At 38.7% G+C, this 24,939-nt stretch overlaps 1 protein-coding gene across 2 annotated transcripts in view; it reads right to left on the minus strand.

Moving 5' to 3' along the window:
* Positions 1-24,939, minus strand: part of LOC123762756 (pecanex-like protein 4) — a 71,214-nt gene that overhangs the window by 23,261 nt on the left and 23,014 nt on the right. The window contains exons 1-6 of one of the 2 annotated variants that reach the window (XM_069301207.1): positions 11,521-11,660; positions 10,006-10,182; positions 8,988-9,173; positions 8,447-8,632; positions 6,660-6,841; positions 1,462-1,613 (exon numbers count right to left, since the gene is read on the minus strand). In XM_069301207.1, the coding sequence (XP_069157308.1) occupies positions 1,462-1,613; positions 6,660-6,841; positions 8,447-8,632; positions 8,988-9,173; positions 10,006-10,182; positions 11,521-11,523 (886 nt within the window). In that variant the 5' untranslated portion in view covers positions 11,524-11,660. Of the gene's footprint in view, positions 1-1,461; positions 1,614-6,659; positions 6,842-8,446; positions 8,633-8,987; positions 9,174-10,005; positions 10,183-11,520; positions 11,661-24,939 lie in introns of those variants that run through there. The other variant, XM_069301213.1, reaches the window with a different exon arrangement.

The following is a 24,939-nucleotide window of genomic DNA, read 5'->3' on the forward strand; positions in this document are numbered from 1 at the left end:
AGGCTGTATGAAGCAGTGGGATGCTGTTGTGAATGTAATGAGCCTGAATGAAATGGTGGTGATTACATTTAGTCATGAAGATATGGCAAACGGCTGGAATTTCTTTAGGCTTCTTTAATCTTCTTTTCCTATTTACTCTCCTATTTTTTCTGGACTGATGGGTCATCATTCTATGAAAATGGAAAATAGGGTAGTGATGATTAATGTCACCAGCAATAGCATATTTCTACTGATGGTTGAGGGATTTAAAAGGAAAAATGGTGTATGGAGAGTTGATGAGACTTGAAGAAGCTTAGATGAAATAAGAATACAATACTGTATATATATAAAAGTATTATCTGATAAAAGAAAACTAAAAAACCAATATAAGTATGAATCTACAGTGGTGCATCGGTTAACAAATTTAATCCATTCCGGCACTGAGCTCGTCATGTGAAACGCTTGTCTTGCGAAACGAATTTCCCCATTTAAAATAATGGAAATAAAATTAATCCATTCCACCACTGAAAAACTTCACTACTGTATAATATTCAATTTGTTTTATTTTTTCATCAAAAATGGAACAGCCTACCTGACATACTATACAAACCTTTATGACATTATTTCTTTTTTCCAAATTTTTAATTTTTTTGTAATTTTTTATAGAAATGGAGCAGCCTACCTGATATACACTGGACAAACCTTTGTGACATTTTTTCTTTTTTCATTTTTTTCATTTTTTTTTATATTTTTAAATTTTTTATAGAAAATGGAGCAGCCTACCTAACATAAACCTTTGAGACTTTTTTTTTCAAATTTTTTAATTTCTTAATTTTTTTTTCATGTTTTTATATTTGTTTTAGAAAATGGAGCAGCCTACCTGACATACACTGAATGAACCTTTTGACATTTATTCTTGTTTCATTTTTTTAATTTTTTTAACTTCTAAGAAAACAAAAATCACTGCTTTGCAACAATACAGCAGTCACCCCTTTACATCCCGGCATCATTAGCATCTTTTAAAAAAATTTCATTGATTTGCATTGTCGGAGGCATCCGAGAATTTGCGAGAACCAGCGGGAACACTAGGAAGCACCACACAGTTTTCTCATTAACCGAGTGGAAGCTTGTCAATTGAGACAAATTTTCTGCAAGTGGCTTGCTCGTTACCTGAAATGCTCGTAGATAGAGCCGCTCATCACCTAAGATTCCTCTGTATTTATATTAAAGTACAAATATAGAAAAATATGTCTGAAGTTTATAGGTAGAGGTGTGAAGAGAAGCTAAATAAAAAGAGTGAAAACCATAAAAGAGCACTAAAGAGGTAATGGGGGACAGAGGCTAAAGGTTGTGAGCATGGCTGTGAAGTATATTCCATCTAAGACACAATCAATTTTATTTTACATGAAATGCTGCAGAATGCATATAAATAAATAATAAAAGGCAGGTTTATATATGGAGTAAACAAAATTCACAACTCACCAAGACCAACAACTAACCACTGCTCCATTAGCCATAAGATGTATGCATCAATAGGTGGCAGTATTCCAAAGAGCCAGAGTAGTGAGCATGTAGCAAACACAATGTGAAACAATGCATCCAATGCCAACAGCCAGGACATTTCTGGATGATACCTGCAAGGCAGATGCTGCATTTCAGGTGAGGAACTGACTAGTAACACATGTTTAATATTTTCATGTCCTTTTTTGTATGCCGTCATAGCATGGGCATGTTTACCAACTAACAGTTCAGGGATTGGAAATATTTACTTATCAACCCATTAGATCTAGATTCCCTGATATAAACATAACATACAGAAAATGGTCAAACATCAGTCTTGAAACCTTGATTTATGATGAATGAATATTATGTTCTGAGATGTTAACACTTTCGCGCTCTCGGCGCTCAAAAAAAAAAAAATACCCCAGATGCTTTCGGCACTTCGCGCGCCTACGCGGTAAGACCGAAAAAGTGTACACTCTTTTGACTGTCCTGACAATAATTGAAGGCGCACGTATTTAAATTTGGTATCACTGTGTTCGCAATGAAATTGTCTATAAGAGCATACCTATAAAATGCCGCCCAAGCATAAGGAGTATCAACACCAAATAAAAAACTATGCAGATCACTCGCCGAGAGCGCCAAACAGCAACAAAATGTTTCCACTCTCTTAATGGTTGCGAAGCCTACAGTTGTCCTACATCGCTAATTTTGGTATCATTGGAATCGCAATAAAATTCTCTACACGGACATATGCATATGAATGTTTAATATAGGTAATTGCCCACCCGCAAGAGTGTGTGAAGTGGAGAGTAGTTAGCCGCGAGCGCACTGGCGAAAACACAATCATGCTTGGAAAGTGTATACATTTATACGTTTCCTGACCCTACTTTTCTATGTACGTATTTCTTTTTTATACCAATGTGTTCGCAATAAAATTTTCTATAAGTTGAACTGTATAACATTTGTACAAAGCATGTGTAAGAGAAGCGCCAAATATAGAACCACGTCGCTCAGTATGCGTTCGCGGCAGAAACGAACGCATTGTTTTCGTTCGTTTGATGTTTGTCATATTTATACTTGTTGAAACATTTTATAATTTGTATGACAGTGATCGCAGTAAAATTCCCTACACAGACATATACATAAAACATACAAATATTTCCCACGTGTTGGATATATCAACGGCTAAAGGGAACCCACTGCCACACGCTCGCCACACCCCCAAACATACTTTGTGTATTTTTTTTTTTACTCATAGAAGTTTATGTGATATAATATTCATTCTGGTACCAAAAAATTCGCAAATAAATTCTCTACAAAACAAAAGTATCCCCATCCATTTCGGTTAAAAAATGGAATTTAGAGAAATATTTTTTCGATTGACGAGAAAAGTAGGCAGTTATGCGGAATCGTAAGAAAAACCAGTGACGAGTTATCTCTAATCGAAAGCGCGAAAGTGTTAATCTTATCTGGAAAAGCATTGCTGTTTAATCATCCTAATAATTTTTTTTAACTAAATAAAGTTAATTTTAGTGATAATTTGAATGTAAAGTCTCACTTATTCCTATATATATATATATATATATATGTCGTACCTAGTAGCCAGAACGTACTTCTCAGCCTACTATGCAAGGCCTGATTTGCCTAATAAGCCAAGTTTTCCTGAATTAATATATTTTCTCTAATTTTTTTCTTATGAAATGATAAAGCTACCCATTTCATTATGTATGTGGTCAATTTTTTTTTATTGGAGTTAAAATTAACATAGATATATGACCGAACCTAACCAACCCTACCTAACCTAACCTAACCTATCTTTATAGTTTAGGTTAGGTTAGGTAGCTGAAAAAGTTAAGTTAGGTTAGGTTAGGTAGGTTAGGTAGTCGAAAAAACATTAATTCATGAACACTTGGCTTATTAGGCAAATCGGGCCTTGCATAGTAGGCTGAGAAGTGCGTTCTGGCTACTAGGTACGACATATATATATATATATATATATATATATATATATATATATATATATATATATATATATATATATATATATATATATATATATATATATATATATATATATATATGTCGTACCTAATAGCCAGAACGCACTTCTCAGCCTACTATTCAAGGCCCGATTTGCCTAATAAGCCAAGTTTTCATGAATTAATGTTTTTTCGTCTACCTAACCTACCTAACCTAACCTAACCTAGCTTTTTTTGGCTACCTAACCTAACCTTACCTATAAATATAGGTTAGGTTAGGTTAGGTAGGGTTGGTTAGGTTCGGTCATATATCTACGTTAATTTTAACTCCAATTAAAAAAAATTGACCTCATACATAGAGAAAAGGGTTGCTTTATCATTTCATAAGAAAAAAATTATAGTAAATATATTAATTCAGGAAAACTTGGCTTATTAGGCAAATCGGGCCTTGAATAGTAGGCTGAGAAGTGAGTTCTGGCTACTAGGTACGACATATATATATATATATATATATAATTCCAACACTAACCAAGAAAATGTATCCTGATCACTCTGCCTGGAATATTTCACAATACAAACAATATTCTGAAATACTGGATTCTTAACCACTGCACTGCGCAAAGCGCCTTTAGGCGCTCAGAGAGTTGTGCTTTTTGTTTTTTAATTTGGCTATATTTTAATGTTTTTTAATGTTTTCATTACTATTTGTGTTTTGAAATGGAAATAGTTGACATTGGAAACATTTTGACATTAAATTTACCTGAACATTTGTAAAAATAACAAAAATATGTCCTTGTCAATTGCACCAAGACGTTTTTGCCGAAAATAGGTGAGCAGTGCAAGGGTTAAAATATAAATATTTTCCGTCCTCCATTTCTCTCTACATATAGTACAGTGTTGAATATGTACATCCAACTGACTCCTAGTTTATGTATGATGTGTTCCCAGACATGAGTTAAAGTGATCTGCGTAGTACAGAATTTAATTAATGGTCTTCTTGCATAAATAGGATGATTATAAAATAATACAGTATAGAATAAATAGGTATGTGTTACAAAGACCTCACAAATCTTTGATATACACTAGTCTAATCCCACAGTTTTAACTTCATTCTCATAGTGCTGCATAATATAAACTAGATCTGGCATGGGTCAGAAAGTACATCTACATTGAATGAGCACTCATGAGTGAATGACACTGCTGTTGCTCTACTTAAGCCACTTCTGATTTTCAGACACCATGTGGGCTTTCAAAGTGAAAGCAAGCTAACTAAAAGTGACCCTTGTTGATCTAGCAGGGTTCTTACTGGATGACTTTGCACATGCACAGGTCTACGAAGCGGCAGCACTACTGTATTTTAGCATTAAAGTGAAAATGGGCCACTGTTTCCTTAAACAAGTGCCTAATTTTCTATGTATACCTATCCACTCCAAAAGTAAGTGAAACAAGTGTTAGATAGAGGTCTGTCTTCTAATGTATATTAATTCTACATGATGCTCTCTGTCATCATTGGCAAATTTTAACATAACATTTTATTATTAAGGAAAGCTACTGACTGATAATAATTTGGCTCCTTAGGTAGAGTTCAGTAATTGCTTTCACACTTGCAAACAATCTCCTAAGTAATTTTAATGGGAAAAAACACTAATTATCACTACCCCAACATTCAGATGTGCTGAGGCCAAATAAAGCTATATACAGCTACAAAGCTGTCTCACCATAAAATCAGGTCTAAACTTCTAGGATCAACAGAAAGAAGCAGGAAATACAGACTAGAGCGCTTAAAATTCCTAGTCCTGAGATCACAAACATAAACAGTTACACTTGAGCATTCAATTTGGCTACAGACTCGAAAGCAGAAGATTATACGGTTTCCATCAGAGGTTCCACTCTGTTCTACATCTGACAATCTGCAAATGCAGAGGTTAACATGCAACCAGAGTGCTTCACCTTGTTAGCCAAACAATAAGATGCAAAATAAGATTAACTACAGCTAATCTGCACTTGGCAGAAATTGGTATGTCACTTGGCTGCCTTGTCATAACTGCTATGCAATGGGGTACATATGAAGAGCTAAACCTAATCAATGACTAGTTTGTAACTAGCAAAATTTCACATATCACTAAACACCACATAGAAAATGAGGATGGCCCCCACCAAACCCCAACATTACCTAAACCAAGCATAAATATTGATAACACCTAGGTAATTCATCAAGAGCATCAAGCAATGGAATGAAAAATAATAAGACCCTTGCTATGACTATTCTGCACCTAGCAGTGATGCATATCACCTAGGTACTTTACCAAGACTGCCAACCACAAAAATGTAAAACAGAATCTCTACCAGACACCTATCTATTTTGCATCTAACAGAGTTTCCATATGACTAAAGTTCTTTGCCATAACTATCAAAGCATGAGGATGCAAACCTGGTCTACAAGACCTATGATAGATTTCCAGGTTCACTGACCCTTACCACAGTATGTTGAAGAAGCCTGGTTTCCAAATGGTCCTAACCAAATCCTTTCAGAATCCAGAATACTGTAGTTCAAACAAATTAGATTTATCTAAAGAAATAGTCATACATAACTTGTCAACTGACATAGGACGTCATCAGAAATTATGTGATGGGTGTTAAGTATAGGTTGTTCACCTTTGAAGTTAAGTGGGGTTCTACTGGGCTTTAATTTTTGTAAATGAGCTCCTATTGGTCATTGTGTGCTGGAAGGAATTTTCCAGCAACTCCATTAGCCCCTTTTAAACCTTGTAGGAACAACCTGAAAGTCCCTGTAATGCTGATACAATATGTTGTTCCAACTGATCTTGTATATTTTTGTCTAATGGACAAAGTAAAACTTGTTTTATGGCCTAGCAGCATGGGATAGCTCATAAATATCAATGTTATTAACATTTTTCATTGCCTTAGAGACATGCATCACACTAAACTTTCAAAAACATACAAATTATAATAGTAAATTGCAAAAGTATACAAATTATAATAGTAAATTCAGGCCAAGAAAATAAATATTGCATGTAAATGGGAATAATATAATTAAACACCAAAGTCACAACTAAATATGAAACATTATATTTTCTATATCATATACACACTTTACATGCTTTCTTCCATCCCACAGTCTTCATAGAACACTAAAAATCTTATTGAATATATCTTAATCATGACATACCATCTTACCTTGAAAGTAGATGTATCAGGACACAAGTCAACATGTGAGAAGGTCGAGAGAAAGCAGGGATATCCCAGGAGAGGGGATGAAAGGTAGCAGGCTCTGGTGGGCTGCCTCCAATCAGAGGCCAAATACCTACACTCAAAGTCAAGATGCTCAAAATAGTAAAACTCACAGATACTTCCCACGGCTGAAAAAAAAAATACTGTACTATAGCGTATTTAAAATTTTCAAAGTAAAGTTTCCCTACAATAGTTAGAGTTAGATCCCTTCCAATGAATTAAATTTTCTAGGAAAGATTAGTAGTGTTTTGTTATTTCTGGGCCCTCTCATTCAGCTATTCCCTGAGAAAAGATCTACTGTGTCTGAAAGACAGGATCATGCACATTCAGACAGGTCGACATACAGGCACTGGCTCCACAGGTAACTTTTCAAATGGTCCATACAAGGTAATAATGGGACTTGGTAATCAACAGAGAACATTCAGTCAAATCCAGAAAGACAGTCACAGTAGAATATGAATGACAAGAGTTCACATAACTTAGATTCTGCAGCTTTGATGATAAGTACAGTATTGGATTAAAATTAGAGAGAATTGTTACAATAGTATAATGTACTGTATTGTATTCATGTTATTTAAAATAAACAGTAACAGCAAACACATTTGGCACAGTTTGTACAAGAAACTATGTGAGATTTATGCTACTTTGTGTATATAGATGATATATAAATGACTACTTAATGTTAATTAGGTAAGTAATTCTTTATCTTTTACATTCATTAAAAGTAGTACAAACCCCTACAGCCCAGAGCCAGAAAAGCAAGGGTAAAACCCCCAACAGACAAAGACAACGAGTCTGGGGAGAGCAGGAACAATTCACATGAAAGCAACACACAATATGAATCAGTGGTGAGAGAAACAGTCAAGATGAATGCCAAACCCCTGGGTACACAGGAAACAAAATGCTGATGACAGCTAGATACTTCAAAAAGCAGTCACAGGTAAATTCATCTATACTGTATTTACAGCTATGAGCCAGAATATAAAGTGAAACGTTTACTTTACCAGTACCTCAAAACACTTTAGCTGCCACCTGCTGGTGATGTGACTGAGGTGGTTAAGTACCTTGTTAGGTCACTGCAGAGTTTTGTTTGAGGATTAATGTGTTGCCAAACATTACTTGCAAGAAGGTAGAATATATATTTTGATATTCTTTTCACTTTTGACACTTTGTACTTTTCAGTTGTAAGCTAATTTTTAACCCTCACAAGCACCCACTCTCCCCTGTAAAGGGGGCAAGATGGTTTGAAAAGGTGCTTGTCTCAGGTGAGCTGAAGATTGTCATTCGAATTTGCAAGGTATTTGCAGCTTGCCTTTGATGATCAACTAAGTTCCACAAATCTACTGAAGGGCACTACACAATAAATATAAAAGAACTGACGAAAGACTTTTCTTAAACAGAAGATATTTAATAAAAATCAATCTATCACAGGATTCTCCAATTAAAGATACAGTACTTGGACCTTGAGACATGTATAATAAAACATTACTCTGGAGGGCATTTGATACATTCAGAGAAATAAGATTTAAAACATTTAAAAAAGTCATCCTGTAGTCTTAAAAGGAATACAACAAATATGATGCATATTACTGTATTATAATTTGCTGTCATTTAGCTGATGTACCATTTATGAAAGTAGTGCTAATTAAAACAATGCTAATCTGAATCTACTATGTTAGTATCCGAGTTAAAACAACATGGTGAAAACTCATCACAGATGATTTTGTACTTACCACATTAAAGTCATATGTAGTAGATGGTCTTACATAATATACCACACCAGCACCAACAAGACCAGCAATGAGGGAGTGGATGATGACAGCGCCCTTCACTTTCTTCTCTGTGATGAGGAATGCCCATGTCTTTGGCCCAAATGGTGAATCAAATTCAATTATCTCCTCATCTGTAGCAAGGTTCACCTACAGAATAATAATAAAAATATATATATATGGTATATATATATTTATACATACAGTATTATTTATTTTGGCATACTGTATATATTTATAAAAATACACAATGAAATAAATATACAATGCAATATATAATGTACAGATTTCAATTTATATACACTTAATTCATATACAGTACATTAATACTGTATACATAATTCATATACATTCATATACATAGATACTGTTTCTCTATTTTTTTATCAACTGTAGTACAGGTACCTATTTATATACAATATACATTTACAGTATTATCAAAATAATCCTTATCAGTATATGATTAGACAATAACAGTTTAAGTTGGCAAGAAAACCAGTAGTACCTGTTCAACTCCTCCCGATTTTGAGTTTTGGTTGCGGAGAAAGTGGGCAAGGAGCTGCAGAGCCAAAGAATACAAGCCACCCAATACACCATTGATAATCACTGCCTGAATTAAGCTTATCATCCCATTGTGCTCCAGTAGCACAAATAATGTAGTGAATATGGGAATCACAGAAAAGGTAAGGATCTGAAAAAATAAATGGTAAAATATATGCTGAAGAATTTATCCGTTAACTTTGTGAATTCACTGTCCAATATTATTAACTTTGAAAGGATAGCATGTCTGAAATATGGTTCTTTGTTTTATAATGTACAAAAATAAACATTAATACAGATTAATTAATTCAGAAGCCTCCTGTAACAGTGAAAATTTTGCCATTTCTAGGGGGGGGGGGGGAGTGGGAGCAGAGATAGTACCATCTACTAGGTCACATGAGCCTTGGAGTGTTATAGGCCTAGCAGTGAAATGCTTCACTTATTATCACCCGAATATTTAACTATGTAATTTTGAGCTCGCATTTACTTTTAAATTTTACATAAATACAGCATTCAAATTATCTTATCTCATCAGAAAATGTCAGTAGGGAAGTCTAAATTAAAAAAAAACAATATCTAGGATATGAATATGTTTTTTAAATTTGGCATTGATGCAATAATGTTCTAATTACTGTAATTTTTTAATACTGTATATACAAATTAGTAGTACAGCATTCAGTTGGAAGCTATTTTAGCAGCAGATACTGTACACTGTATTGTTTTTTATTGGGTTTAATATGCCATGGGTGAGATTATCTATGTCAACTAGATCATGTTTATTTTGTTTAACACTTGATTACCACTCACAAATTTACTAGATGCAATTCATATTAAAAATTAGTGCATATACGTAATTAGTGACTTCATATAATATGTATAATCACTATACCTACTAATAATCATCATTATATATTCCTTTGTATATTTTATGATTAAACTATTATTACAATTATAAAAACATAAGCAAATGTAAAATGACGTACTTGGAGGACATACACGTAAACAGGAACACCTTCCGAGGCAAACAGTCTTAGCCCACCAAAGAAAGTCTCAATGAGTCGCCGTATGATGAATGGCTTCTTATAATCATTAACAAGTGGAGATTCCATCCTTCTATTCGCCGCGGCCCAAGCCAGGCGGGCTGTAGCTGAGGATTCATTCTGTTAACAAGAACATTGTTTGATGTACTATACTATATGGTGTTTGGAAAATAAACTTCTTCCGTTTATAATAAATGGTACTAACAGCATCTGCATAAGTGATAAATACTGTCAAATACCACCAGCAGAGGTGGTGGAATCACCATCAGTGGAAGAATCAGAAAGAATATAGACAATTTATATGAATCAAAAGCTCCAAATGTGGATACAATTCAATCCAAAATCATAAAGGAATTAGCCAATGAACTGTGTTTAACTCTGAAACACCTATTCAGATAATCATACTAGAAATACTCATCCACTGCCTAAGCAAGACATAAATGAGTAACGCAGGCTATGAGTCACAATAACGTGGCTAAAGTATGTTGACCAGACCACACACTAGAAGGTGAAGGGACGACAACTTGAGAATGGATTGAGAATTCTCAATCGACTTGAGAATAGTCCATGACAGACCGAAACGTCATCATCCCTTCACCTTCTAGCGTGTGGTCTGGTCAACATAAATGAGTAACGCTGCAATGTCCAGCTAGCGCTTGGGCCCATGTAGAAACAAAATAAAAAATAAAATTTTTAAAAGCTCAGCTTTTAACAGCTTAAAAACAGCTGCTTCTGTTGCTTCAGCTGCTTCTGTAAAAAAAAACTGCTGTAACAGCTTTTAACAAGCTATTACATGTGCTTAGCAGAACAAATGATAAGGTTTTGTTCTTAAGCCCATTATGTGCATATCAAACTTTTTCTACTACTACTCACAGCTAGATGGGTTTAAGGATATAAAGTAAACATAATAAATGAACTTAATTTTTTTTAAACATTGTGCTTTCTGTCTACTATCAAAACAAATGAAATACTGTATATTAAAAGAAGTAGAAGAAGTCAATTCCATATACATTAAAAAAAACATTTATGATAAATAAATTGAAAGTCACAATATAAATGCAGAAGGTTCAAATAAATAGCAAACTAAAGATAAAAATCTTATTGATAGGCAATACTGCTAGCATGGGTTTTTAAAGTAATTCCACTCGTCTTCAAGACCATCCACCATTAATTAAAAGTTTGTAACTAAACCATTAGGAAGTCCAAGCAATGCAAGTTTGATCACAGAATTTATCTATGAAATTATTTATCTGATGTTGACCATTTGTTAAGGGTATTGCCAAACTTTAACAATCATTTCCACGTCCAAATAAATATCTTTTACTGTCAAATCTTTTGCACTTCACGTGAAAGACTACAGATAAATTTATGAGTGATTCAAACTCGCTTGTTCAGCGTAGGTGAAGGAGACACCACACTCAGAGGAAAATATAATGTCTTACAAAGCTCTCATCTCACCATTATGAAACAAAAATATATCTTGTAACACGATGTGAGAGTACGACAGGGGTCAGGGAACAGTAGCTGGGGTATCCAGCCTGAAACCCTGAGACCTGCATCGATCACTCAGGAGGCGGCGGCGGCGGCCACCCAGCCCCAGCGCCTTAACTCAGGTTCACTTCCTTCTTACTCGACCCTTATTTCATTTACAAATACATAATTTAACACAAAGGCTATTAATTATTAATTTGATTGTTATTTAGCATTATATTAAATGATTATTATAAGTAAAATATAAGTTTTGATTAGGGATAATAATATTATAATATCTATTTAGTAAGCTATATTTAAGAAAATCATTTGTTTATATTTACCAGCCATAAACGATTGTTTATGTTTGTAACAAAGGGTAACTATCTTCTGCTATTACCTGAACATAAAAATAATATCTAGAGCACTTTTCTGTAAATTTTATTATTGACTATATTCTTAGCAATTACAACGGAAAACTAGGTAATAAATTGTTCTGGTTTCATCAATTAAATCGTACATATTTTTGTATTAACTTATAAGTATACACAGCAATGTGCTGCTACAATATTCTTTGAAACGTACAATTATATTGTACAGCGACTGTACTGTAAATTGTATTGTGAGTCGAGAACGAAAGTAACGTCTGTACTCCGATACCCTTCAAGTAACAACTGTAATCTCATCCTCTGCTTTTATAAATCTCATAAGGCTGATCTCATCGAAACGTTCAAAATGCTGGACAATGTGGAGGATGTTGATCCGGACAACGTCTTCAAAACGTTAGATGTAATGCAGACAAGGACTAGCGGTTTCAAACTCAAGAAGCCACATTGTTGGACTGAAAATAATATTGCTGCAATAATATTGACCAGCTGCAATAATATTGAGCAATATTATTGCTCAATATTACAGGATGGTAACATACAATTTTATGTCTCCGTAGCTGGGAACGGGACACTGCCAATGGCAGGTTGGAGCTCGTAGCGACGAGTTGCTGCTAGAGGAAAGGAATGTCCTCTTGCTGATGCGAAGCTGAAGTATTCCCAATTATGTTTGGTGTTGTGCTTATATCATCATCTGGAGTTTCATTTGTTGGCCAACCTATCATTCGTCGCCATGATATCTGTTTGATGTGGACTTCAGGAGATAGGTTCAGTGAGATATCAACTTCTGGATCTTTCTCTGTCCGATTCTTGAACGATTTCATCTCACATTTGGAATTTGTACTCGGCCTCTTATTTCCCCATACTTAGTTTCATTATTTTGCATTTACTTGTTGCACCATTCTTTACCATTCTTTCAGCTTGCCTAGATTATCTTGTAGTTTCTTGTTCTCTTTCTCCGTCTTAATCGTCTTCATAATTTTTGCATCATCAGGAGATATGGAGATTAATGAGTCTTATCTCTTGTTGAAGATTACTTATACATATATATCAGAGACAGCATAGGTCCAAGTACTGACTCCAGTGATACACCGCTGGTAAAACTTTTCCTCACAATGATTAGTCGTCTTCTGTTGTTTAGGTACTCACTGTAGTACCACTCATTGGATATCCACAAGAACATCTTCCTTGACACTCTAGCATTCTGCTCTAACTTACACATTAGTACTGTGTTAAAGGCTTTCTGACAATCAAAATATGTGCAGTCTGTCCACCCTTCTACTTCTTGTCTGATTTCTCACGCTGGACCAAATACTTCTATTCAATTTGTGAGGCAAGATTTACCATCAATGAAACCGTGCTAGTGCTACTAACCTCTTTCTTCCGATCTTCTCCATCACCTTGCATGTTATGCAAGTTAGGGGGGCACTGGTCTGTAGTTCAGTGCCAACTGTTATCTCCATTCTTGCATATTGGAATTACATTGACAATCTTCATATTTTCTGATAGGTGTCCTATTTCAAGTAACTTACTTTTCACTTTCTATGGTTTATAGTATGGCGAGAGTCTGTCTGTCCTTCAGTGCCTCTCAGTTTAACATCATCTCCCTCAGTTCAGGCACGCCGCCTTGGTCTATTGTTGTAAAGATCTGGAATCTCTTGTTAAATTCCTCACACACCTCAGTGTCAGTTTCTATGAACATACCTTCCTTTGTCCGGGGTTTCATTACCGGATCCTTTACTGTTATTTTCCTCCTGATGTTACTGTGAAGTAGCTTGGGCTGGGTCTTTGCTTTATTTGCTATGTCGTTTTCAATTTCTCTGCACTCTGCATTCTGAGATACTAATTCCTGCCCCTCTGGTACCTCCTTCCACTCGTGTGTGTGTGTGTGTGTGTGTGTGTGTGTGTGTGTGTGTGTGTGTGTGTGTGTGTGTGTGTGTGTGTGTGTGTGTGTGTGTGTACTCACCTATTTGTGCTTACGAGGGTTGAGCTCTGGCTCTTTGGTCCCGCCTCTCAACTGTCAATCAACTAGTATACAGGTTCCGGACCCTATTGGGCTCTATCATATCTACACTAGAAACTGTGTATGGAGTCAGCCTCCACCACATCACTGCCTAATGCATTCCATTTGTCAACCACACTGGCACTAAAAAACTTCTTTCTAATATTTCTGTGGCTCATTTGGGCACTCAGTTTCTACCTGTGTCCCCTAGTGCGTGTGCCCCTTGTGTTAAAAAGTCTGTCTTTATCTACCCCTATCAATTCCTCTGAGAATCTTGTATGTGGTGATCATGTCCCCCTAACTCTTCTGTCTCCCAGCGACGTGAGGTTTAATTTCCGTAGTCTCTCCTCGTAGCTCATACCCCTCAGCTCGGGTACTAGTCTGGTGGCAAACCTTTGAACCTTTTCCAGTTTAGTCTTATACTTGACTAGATATGGACTCCATGCTGGTGCCGCATACTCCAGGATTGGTCTGACATATGTGGTATAGAAAGTTCTGAATGATTCCTTACACGTTGTTATGTTGGCCAACCTGGCTAACATAACATCAACAGCTGCTGATGTTATCCTCTTGATATGGGGTTCAGGGGACAGGTCTGGCGTGATATCAACCCCCAAGTCTTTCTCTCTCTCTGACTTAAAGAATTTCATCTCCCAAATGATACCTTGTATCTGGCATCCTGCTTCCTACATCCATCTTCATTACATTACATTTGCTTGGGTTAAACTCTAACAGCCATTTGTTCGACCATTCCTTCAGTTTGTTCAGGTCTTCTTGAAGCCTCAAGCAGTCCTCCTCTGTCTTAATCCTTCTCATAATTTTGGCATCGTCAGCAAACATTGAGAGGAATGAGTCTATGCCCTCCGGGAGATCATTTGCGTATATCAGAAACAGGATAGGTCCGAGTACAGAGCTCTGTGGGACTCCACTGGTGACTTCACGCCAATCTGAGGTCTCACCCCTCACTATAACTCTCTGCTTTCTATTGCTTATTTACTTCCATATCCACTGGAGCACCTTAACCAGGTACTCCAGTGGATAAGGTCTGTATTTACTATAAGGTACTATATTGTGTGTGTGTGTGTGTGTTTTGTAAAAATAATGTATAAATCATAATTTGCATAAGAAAATGTCCCAAATTGCTATTTTCCAATTTCGTATTGATTTTAACATTTGACAGAATTCTTGAAGCTGCAGCTTCTTCGAAATAATCTTGATTATCAAGACATCTACAAAGTAAAGGGATGTGTGTGTCTGTATTTACTATTTGTGCCTGCAGGATCGAGCTGTTAGGTCTTGGACCCCGTCGTTCTAACCGTCGGTTGACTTATATACTGACTCCCGACCTATTTACCTCTATCATATCTACTACATATATATTTCTCTCTCATACATCCCCTGGATGCAGCCCGTAGCAGCTGTATAACTCCCAGCTAGCTATTTTCTGCTAAGTGAAGAGAGACATAAGGGGAAAGAAACTGCCCATTTGTTTCTGACTCGGCCGGGAATCCAACCCGGACCCTTATGACTATGACCTTCCCGCCACCTACCCTGAGTGCTGTCCACTTGGCCACGTGTATGTTTGTGTGTGTGTGTGTGTGTGTGTGTGTGTGTGTGTGTGTGTGTGTGTGTGTGTGTGTGTATTTGCAGCTATATATGTTACACTTTGTCCAAGTGACATAAAAATGAAGCATTAAATAAAAACGCATTACTGTAATCGGCAATCCATGGCAGATATAAAGACTGTAATGCTAAATCGTCATGGATATCGTGTCTTTATTCTCACGAAGAATTTTGTCATCCAAATATCCTCTTATTGAGTAGTATTGAACTCCTTGTTCGCCTAGAGAAGCAGGTTTGCGTGCCGATATCTCTCGTGTTTTGAGAGATGTGATGATGGTCAGCCATATTTAACAGAACAGTCTCCAAATTTAGCCTCAGACTGCATTGTTTTTGTGGCAAACAATAGCGTTTGTTTTCCCTGTAACGAGGAATCAGTAGGGGGCTCCGGTTAACGTTATCGGTATTCCAATATATATTTTTATATATTTGAAAATCTATCTTGGAGTTGTGAAGAAAAAATCGGAAGTGTGCCAGTCCAGTCACAGCTTTTATTCAATAGCTGTTGTGTTTTTTTTATTTAGCCAGTTTAGTTTGTACTTCCTGTTTGAATAATATGGAGCAACAGTAACTATTTTATTGACTCAGGTGTTCTGGATGACATCCTAACAGTTTATCCAAAATTTGCTTGTCCATTTTAAAGAATGAAGAACAATTTTTATTTATATTACTTCTAAGCTGCATCAGTTATGAACCCATCCCTGCCCTTGTGTGGCAGTGCACAATAGAAAGTTGTTTTCACATATCCATACATTAAAACATTGATTGTAACCCTGATATATATGTGCTTCAGCCTACAGTTTAGACCTATTGTCTTGTGTATGACCCTCTGTCCTGCGTGACAGTGAATACCAGCATTATCCTCACTTTAATAAGACTTTATCAAAATCCTCAGATTAGGCAAAATTGTAATTAATTTTGTCAATAAAGATGTTAATAATAATAATAATAATAATAATAATAATAATAATAATAATAATAATAATAATAATAATAATAATAATAGTAAAGTGAATAATATGGAGCAATAGTAAACCTTGAGGCTGAGGTCATTTGAGTCTACCACCCTGGTGAGACAACTTGACTATCCTGGTAGACAATATTGCCACCTTGGTCGATAACCTGACCATTCTGGTCGGCCACTTTACTACCCTGGTAGACAGCTTTACTACCCCTGGTAGACAGCTTTGTAACTCTGATAGACAACTTTACAACCCTGGTAGAAAGCTATACAACCCTGGTAGATCGCTTTACAACCCCTGGTAGACAGCTTTACAACCCTGGTAAACAGCTTTACTGCCATAGTAGACAGCCTAAAACCCCGATCGTCATCTTGACCATCCTGGTAAACAACTTTACCATCCTGGTAAACAACTTTACCATCCTGGTAAACAACTTTACCATCCTGGTAAACAACTTTACCATCCTGGTTAACAACTTTACCATCCTGGTAAACAACTTTACCATCCTGGTAAACAACTTTACCATCCTGGTAAACAACTTTACCATCCTGGTAAACAACTTTACCATATTGGTAAACAACTTTACCACCCTGGTAAACAACTTTACCACCCTGGTAAACAACTTTACCACCCTGGTAAACAACTTTACCATCCTGGTAAACAACTTTACCATCCTGGTCGTCAATTGGCCACCCGGGTCAACAACTTTACCACCACCAGCATTAAATAAATAAATAATAATATATTTTTATTCAGGAAAAGTGCATACATAGTTGATTTACAAACATAATGTTGGATTTCTAGATAGAGCTAGTACATACAGTACGTAAAGCCACTAATACGCACAGCGTTACGGGCACATTCGTCCTACTCAGGGTAGTCGCAGCAATGGATGTTTCATTTGTGTTTTTAGATTTGACTTAATTGTATGAATGTATTATTTTATATGGATGTACGTGCACAAATGTTTGTGCATGTCAAAATTCATGAATGCACCTGTGGGGTCGACCGCTGGATGTAATGGACTGAAGTCGAGGACGGGTGGCTTAAACAGGGGGGTTCGGCGGGTGCATGGAATCACTTTTGGGTCTTTGTTTGGAGGACGGGCTGTGTGTAAAGCGTTTTTTCATTCATAAGCAGGGGGGTTTGGCGACTGGATTAACGAGCATTTGCTCTTTGTTGATGAGGACGTGTTGACTTTCAAGAGTTAGTTAGTTTAGTTCATTTATTATGCACCCCATACCCATCTTGTGGGTGGTAGTGGAAAGGGTTACAGAGGCACATAATGGGCTCAGGGACTGAACCCCACAATTCATTTAGCTAAGCAAGTTACAATCTTGATGAGCTAGTTACAAAATTCAGTATAAGTCGTCACATCAACAATGGGTTCGAGATCGACCACAAGTACAGTTTCTAAATTAAGCAACTGACATATGTGGAGAGCTAGTGTCAAAATTGATATGTTTGTCCTGCACACCGCCCCCCATCCAGTGGGCAGCGGTGGATAGGTTACAATCACTTAGTTACTACCTACAGTTAGCAAACTGGGGATATTTGGCTAAAATTTCTGGTAGCAGATAATTTTGAATCAAATATTTACACATCGTTGGAACATTTGTTATAGAATTGTCTCTGAATTCATGTATCTTTTCGCACTCCATCACATAGTGACGGAGGGTGTGCGAATAATTTTGTTGACACAGTTTACATTTGGTCAGGTGTACATCGGCAGGTAATAAAAATTCCCAGAGATACTTGTAACCGAGTCTAAGCCGAGCAGTAGTAACATCTAAAGTCTACTGATTTTATTGGATGATCCATAGATGTGTGGCTCCTCTTGCGTGATAGTATGATGATAGATGGAATTACTGGTGTCGATTTCACTTTACCTCAGATCTACAAGATTTTGTTGAAGTTCTCGGTGTACTGCTGCTCTCAGACTGCTCATTGACTATCCACAGTTAAAACATGAAGAAATAAACCTTCCGCACACTATATACAACCCGCGAGAGACGCACTCTTGACTATGCAGCCCCGGGATGAATTAGATGAAGTTTTCGACGCAAACCCAGTAAATGATTGCAAATATATGATACAAAAAAATAGTGAATATAAAAAAGCTTTAAACAGTTAATGATCGGAAGGCGGGGTTAAAGAACTGAAGTTTAATCATGCAGAACATTTAGGTGAGCACATGTAGGTGGCTACACACACCTGTGGCTCCCACACAACCATCCCAAAATCCTCAATCTCCGACGTCAGGTAAAAATAATTTAGGTGTTTTCGTGTTGGCTGCCCTTAATTCATATTTAGCGAACCAAAGACTCCAAACATCACGATTTGTGTTTTTCGTGCTGTTTTGAAATATTTTCTTTTTATGTGAAGATGGTGCGTGGTGACTGTGGTTAAGGGGGGAGATATTTGTGAGAGGGGGTGATGCGTGAACATCACCATTGAGTAGGGCGCTGAGGAGTGTTGGGGAGAGGGGTGCCTGAACAACAGGTGGTGCTGGGTGAAGTGTGCGTCCAGCAGCTGGTGCTGGGTGAAGTGTGTGTCCAGCAGCTGGTGCTGGGTGAAGTGTACGTCCAGCAGCTGGTGCTGGGTGAACTGTGCACCCAGCAGCTGGTGCTGGGTGAAGTGTGCGTCCAGCAGCTGGTGCTGGGTGAACTGTGCACCCAGCAGCTGGTGCTGGGTGAAGTGTGCGTCCAGCAGCTGGTGTTGGGTGAAGTGTGTGTCCAGCAGCTGGTGCTGGGTGAAGTGTGCGCCCAGCAGCTGGTGCTGGGTGAACTGTGCACCCAGCAGCTGGTGCTGGGTGAACTGTGCACCCAGCAGCTGGTGCTGGGTGAACTGTGCACCCAGCAGCTGGTGCTGGGTGAACTGTGCACCCAGCAGCTGGTGCTGGGTGAACTGTGCACCCAGCAGCTGGTGCTGGGTCAGTTACTATGTGATTTCATTCATTTGTTTTGGTGCTTTCATATAGCAGAAATTATGGTTCCTATTTTTCAAGATGGCATATATGAGTCTTAGAGTGAGTGATAAATATAGCTGTACACACACACAAACAAAAATATTTGTTTGATAAATATTTGTTTGCCTAACCCTCGCTAGGGTTAGGCAACTGTCGGCTGACCAGCTGTGGAGTTTGCATAGGCATTGTCTATATAAGTGTAGGTGTATTCACATAATTGTGCTTACGGGGGTTGAGCATCGGCTCTTTGTTTCCGCCTCTCAGCTGGTGTGCAGACTTCCGTGATGTGTGTGTGTATTCCTGTAAATGTTCTCACCTATATGTGAGAGCGGGAATGAATTTCCGCTCGCGAGGGGACGTGAAAGGGAGTTTTACGTCCCTCTGTGGTCTGCTCTATCAGTTATTTTTGTATTCTCTATCTAAATAAATGCACACACACACTAAATGGGATGCCGGCGGTGCCCGGATCGACTCAATTGCACACTCTCCGGTGTCCATGGCATGCTGGCCCGGTCTCTACATATTACCCTCCCCAGTCTTTACACCCCACCCCCCGTCTCCTGGCTTCATCCTTCTGTCTCCCTCTCCACACACAGGGGCCACCTCCCTCTCATCACACCCATCCTATCTCTGGTCTGGTCAAATTACTGTACTCAGTTTACCTATCCACTGTCTCCACGGAAGTCAAATGGTTGCTCCTCTAACTCAAGAGTATCTATTATTATTAAAATGATAAAGTCTATGGACTCGGCACTGAATATTTAACTTTCAAAAACTTCGTGAAGGTAGGGCATTGGGGTCGTGCCCCCACTGCACCCAGTAATACTGCAAACCTTGGTGAGGCTAGCCCCAGGCGTCTACCTTCAAGCGTGTATATATATATTTATATATATATATATATATATATATATATATATATATATATATATATATATATATATATATATATATATATATATGTCGTACCTAGTAGCCAGAACGCACTTCTCAGCCTACTATGCAAGGCCCGATTTGCCTAATAAGCCAAGTTTTCATGAAATAATTGTTTTTCGACTACCTAACCTACCTAACCTAACCTAACCTAACTTTTTCGGCTACCTAACCGAACCTAACCTATAGGGATAGGTTAGGTTAGGTTAGGTAGGGTTAGTTTGGTTCGGCCATATATCTACGTTAATTTTAATTCCAATAACAAAAAATTGACCTCATACATAATGAAATGGGCAGCTTTTTCATTTCATAAGAAAAAAATTAGAGAAAATATATTAATTCAGGAAAACTTGGCTTATTAGGCAAATCGGGCCTTGTATAGTAGGCTCAGAAGTGCGTTCTGGCTACTAGGTACGACATATATATATATATATATATATATATATATATATATATATATATATATATATATATATATATATATATATATTGTGACGATAATCTCCTTCAAGAGATTGAGCCTGCTCTTCCCTCCAAAAATACGTCGCAACAAATATATAAAACTACTATGGAAGAAATGTCCAACAACGACAACAACATCTCCAAGGTTTGCCAGAGCGCAAAACGTATGCAGCCAGGAACACCTGCTCAGACTCAAACCGCCAAACTACCTGTCTTGTTGCCGGCTACTCGCTGATTGGCCGCCGGTCTGGCTGCAACTGCACTCCACCCCCCCATACTACTCGATGTCTGGGGCCGCCACGACCTCAGTCCTTAGAATATTCAGTGCTTTCATACGGTTAACACTTCTTCCTGGTAGACTAAGCGCTTGGCTTCAGTGTACTAAGAGAGGTGATATCTTAAAGCCAATATTCCCGCACCTCTCATTTTATTATATATTGCACAGCTTGTTATTGCTCACTTGTCTTAACATAACTTTTCATTTTGCCATTTAATTATTCTTATTATTTTGATTGATTGATTTTATTATACGAATTTGTATGTCCATTTTATTTATGTTTTGTTTATTTAACGTAATTAAAATTTCATTGTTAAAATTTACTTGTGTTTTGTGTGTCTTCTCCTTACCTTACCACAGACGAAGTTCCAGATTTTCTATTTTTTTTTAATTTTATGTGACGAGGCCATACCCCTAGCTTTGAACAGCCGAACACCAACGCGTTACCGTCACAATATACTGTATATATGTCAAGAATATAATTGACCCCAATAATCGAGGACTGTAAAGACGGAAGCAGAAGTAAAAAAGTTACTGCTAATCAGTTAGTCCTGTTTTCTGTTGGTATGAATTTTGAATGAGCTTTGTGGTAATTTCATCATAGTAACATCACGGCCATTTTTGTTTTTGGTATACCTAGAACAACATTTTTATTGCAATATTATAACGAAATACGATATTTTAAATAGTTCCGTCTCGATTATTATTCCCGTATTCTTGGAGTGGATAAGTACAAAATTAAATGTTTTATGGTAGAACGTATATATCTGTATTTCCAGTATTGTATTATTTGTATGTATAATCTGTTAAGTAATCAGTTGCAGTTTAATTTTATTAACATATCGCATGTACATACATATACACATACACATACATGGTTACACATTCAGGTCGTTGTACGTGGCTACACCACCCTGGATATTGTACGTGGCTACACACCCAGGGGTATTGTACGTGGCTACACCACCCTGGATATTGTACGTGGCTACACACCCAGGGGTATTGTACGTGGCTACACACCCAGGATATTGTACGTGGCTACACACCCAGGGTATTGTACGTGGCTACACACCCAGGGTATTGTACGTGGCTACACACCCAGGGGTATTGTACGTGGCTACACACCCAGGGGTATTGTACGTGGCTACACACCCAGGATATTGTACGTGACTACACATCCAGGGGTATTGTACGTGGCTACACACCAAGGGGTATTGTACGTGGCTACACACCCAGGGTATTGTACGTGGCTACACACCCAGGATATTGTACGAGGCTACACACTCAGGGTATTGTACGTGGCTACACACCCAGGGGTATTGTACGTGGCTACACACCCAGGGGTATTGTACGTGGCTACACCACCCTGGATATTGTACGTGGCTACACACCCAGGGTATTGTACGTGGCTACACACCCAGGATATTGTACGAGGCTACACACTCAGGGTATTGTACGTGGCTACACACCCAGGATATTGTACGTGGCTACACACCCAGGGTATTGTACGTGGCTACACACCCAGGGTATTGTACGCGGCTACACACCCAGGGTATTGTACGTGGCTACACACCCAGGGTATTGTACGTGGCTACACACCAAGGGGTATTGTACGTGGCTACACACCCAGGGGTATTGTACGTGGCTACACACCCAGGGGTATTGTACGTGGCTACACACCCAGGGTATTGTACGTGGCTACACGCCCAGGGTATTGTACGTGGCTACACACCCAGGGTATTGTACGTGGCTACACACCCAGGGTATTGTACGTGGCTACACACCCAGGGGTATTGTACGTGGCTACACACCCAGGGGTATTGTACGTGGCTACAAACCCAGGGGTATTGTACGTGGCTACACCACCCTGGATATTGTACGTGGCTACACACCCAGGGTATTGTACGTGGCTACACACCCAGGATATTGTACGTGGCTACACACCCAGTGTATTGTACGTGGCTACACACCCAGGATATTGTACGAGGCTACACACTCAGAGTATTGTACGTGGCTACACACCCAGGATATTGTACGTGGCTACACAACCAGGGTATTGTACGTGGCTACACACCGAGGATATTGTACGTGGCTACACACCCAGGGGTATTGTACGTGGCTACACACCCAGGGGTATTGTACGTGGCTACACACCCAGGGGTATTGTACGTGGCTACACACCCAGGGGTATTGTACGTGGCTACACACCCAGGGTATTGTACGTGGCTACACACCCAGGGGTATTGTACGTGGCTACACACCCAGGGGTATTGTACGTGGCTACACACCCAGGGGTATTGTACGTGGCTACACCACCCTGGATATTGTACGTGGCTACACACCCAGGGTATTGTACGTGGCTACACACCCAGGATATTGTACGAGGCTACACACTCAGAGTATTGTACGTGGCTACACACCCAGGATATTGTACGTGGCTACACAACCAGGGTATTGTACGTGGCTACACACCCAGGATATTGTACGTGGCTACACACCCAGGGGTATTGTACGTGGCTACACACCCAGGGGTATTGTACGTGGCTACACACCCAGGGGTATTGTACGTGGCTACACACCCAGGATATTGTACGTGGCTACACACCCAGGGTATTGTACGTGGCTACACACCCAGGGGTATTGTACGTGGCTACACACCCAGGGGTATTGTACGTGGCTACACACCCAGGGTATTGTACGTGGCTACACACCCAGGGTATTGTACGTGGCTACACACCCAGGGTATTGTACGTGGCTACACACCCAGGGGTATTGTACGTGGCTACACACCCAGGATATTGTACGAGGCTACACACTCAGGGTATTGTACGTGGCTACACACCCAGGGGTATTGTACGTGGCTACACACCCAGGGTATTGTACGTGGCTACACACCCAGGGGTATTGTACGTGGCTACACACCCAGGGGTATTGTACGTGGCTACACACCCAGGGGTATTGTACGTGGCTACACAATCGGGGTATTGTAGATAACGTACTGGTGTCTCCTGCTGCTTGTCCTTCAAAGCATAACTCGTCGGCTCTGTCAGCGAGGGTTTATCGGTTTCACATTTGTCTTCGAGCAAATTAGAGCTTCGTCCTTGAAGTCCAACGTGGGTGTTGCTAGCCAGTGCAGAGGGTTCTGGCCCCAGCCGAACGTGGTGAGGTGCTGAACCCCCCTTAATTAAGAGGTAGTCGTGTGGGGGTTCTCGGCGCGGTCACCCCATCCATTGCTAGCTTTTTTAGCAACCATTGCTAACCTAACCTAACCTAACCTAACCTAACCTAACCTAACCTAACCTAACCTAACCTACCCTAACCTAACCTAACCTAACCTAACCTACCCTAACCTAACCTAACCTAACCTAACCTAACCTAACCTAACCTAACCTAACCTACCCTAACCTAACCTAACCTAACCTACCCTAACCTAACCTAACCTAACCTAACCTAACCTACCCTAACCTAACCTACCCTAACCTAACCTAACCTAACCTAACCTAACCTACCCTAACCTAACCTAACCTAACCTAACCTAACCTAACCTACCCTAACCTAACCTAACCTAACCTACCCTAACCTAACCTAACCTAACCTAACCTACCCTAACCTAACCTAACCTAACCTAACCTAACCTAACCTAACCTACCCTAACCTAACCTAACCTAACCTAACCTAACCTAACCTAACTTACCCTAACCTAACCAAGTGACGTGCACACCATCCGCTCAGCTACGGGATGTTGTTGACTGGAACTATAGTCTAGTAAGTGACTAACGTTAATGATCTGAGTTGTGTAC

The sequence above is a fragment of the Procambarus clarkii genome, chromosome 5, assembly GCF_040958095.1.
Source record: "Procambarus clarkii isolate CNS0578487 chromosome 5, FALCON_Pclarkii_2.0, whole genome shotgun sequence".
NCBI classification, from domain to species: domain Eukaryota; kingdom Metazoa; phylum Arthropoda; class Malacostraca; order Decapoda; family Cambaridae; genus Procambarus; species Procambarus clarkii.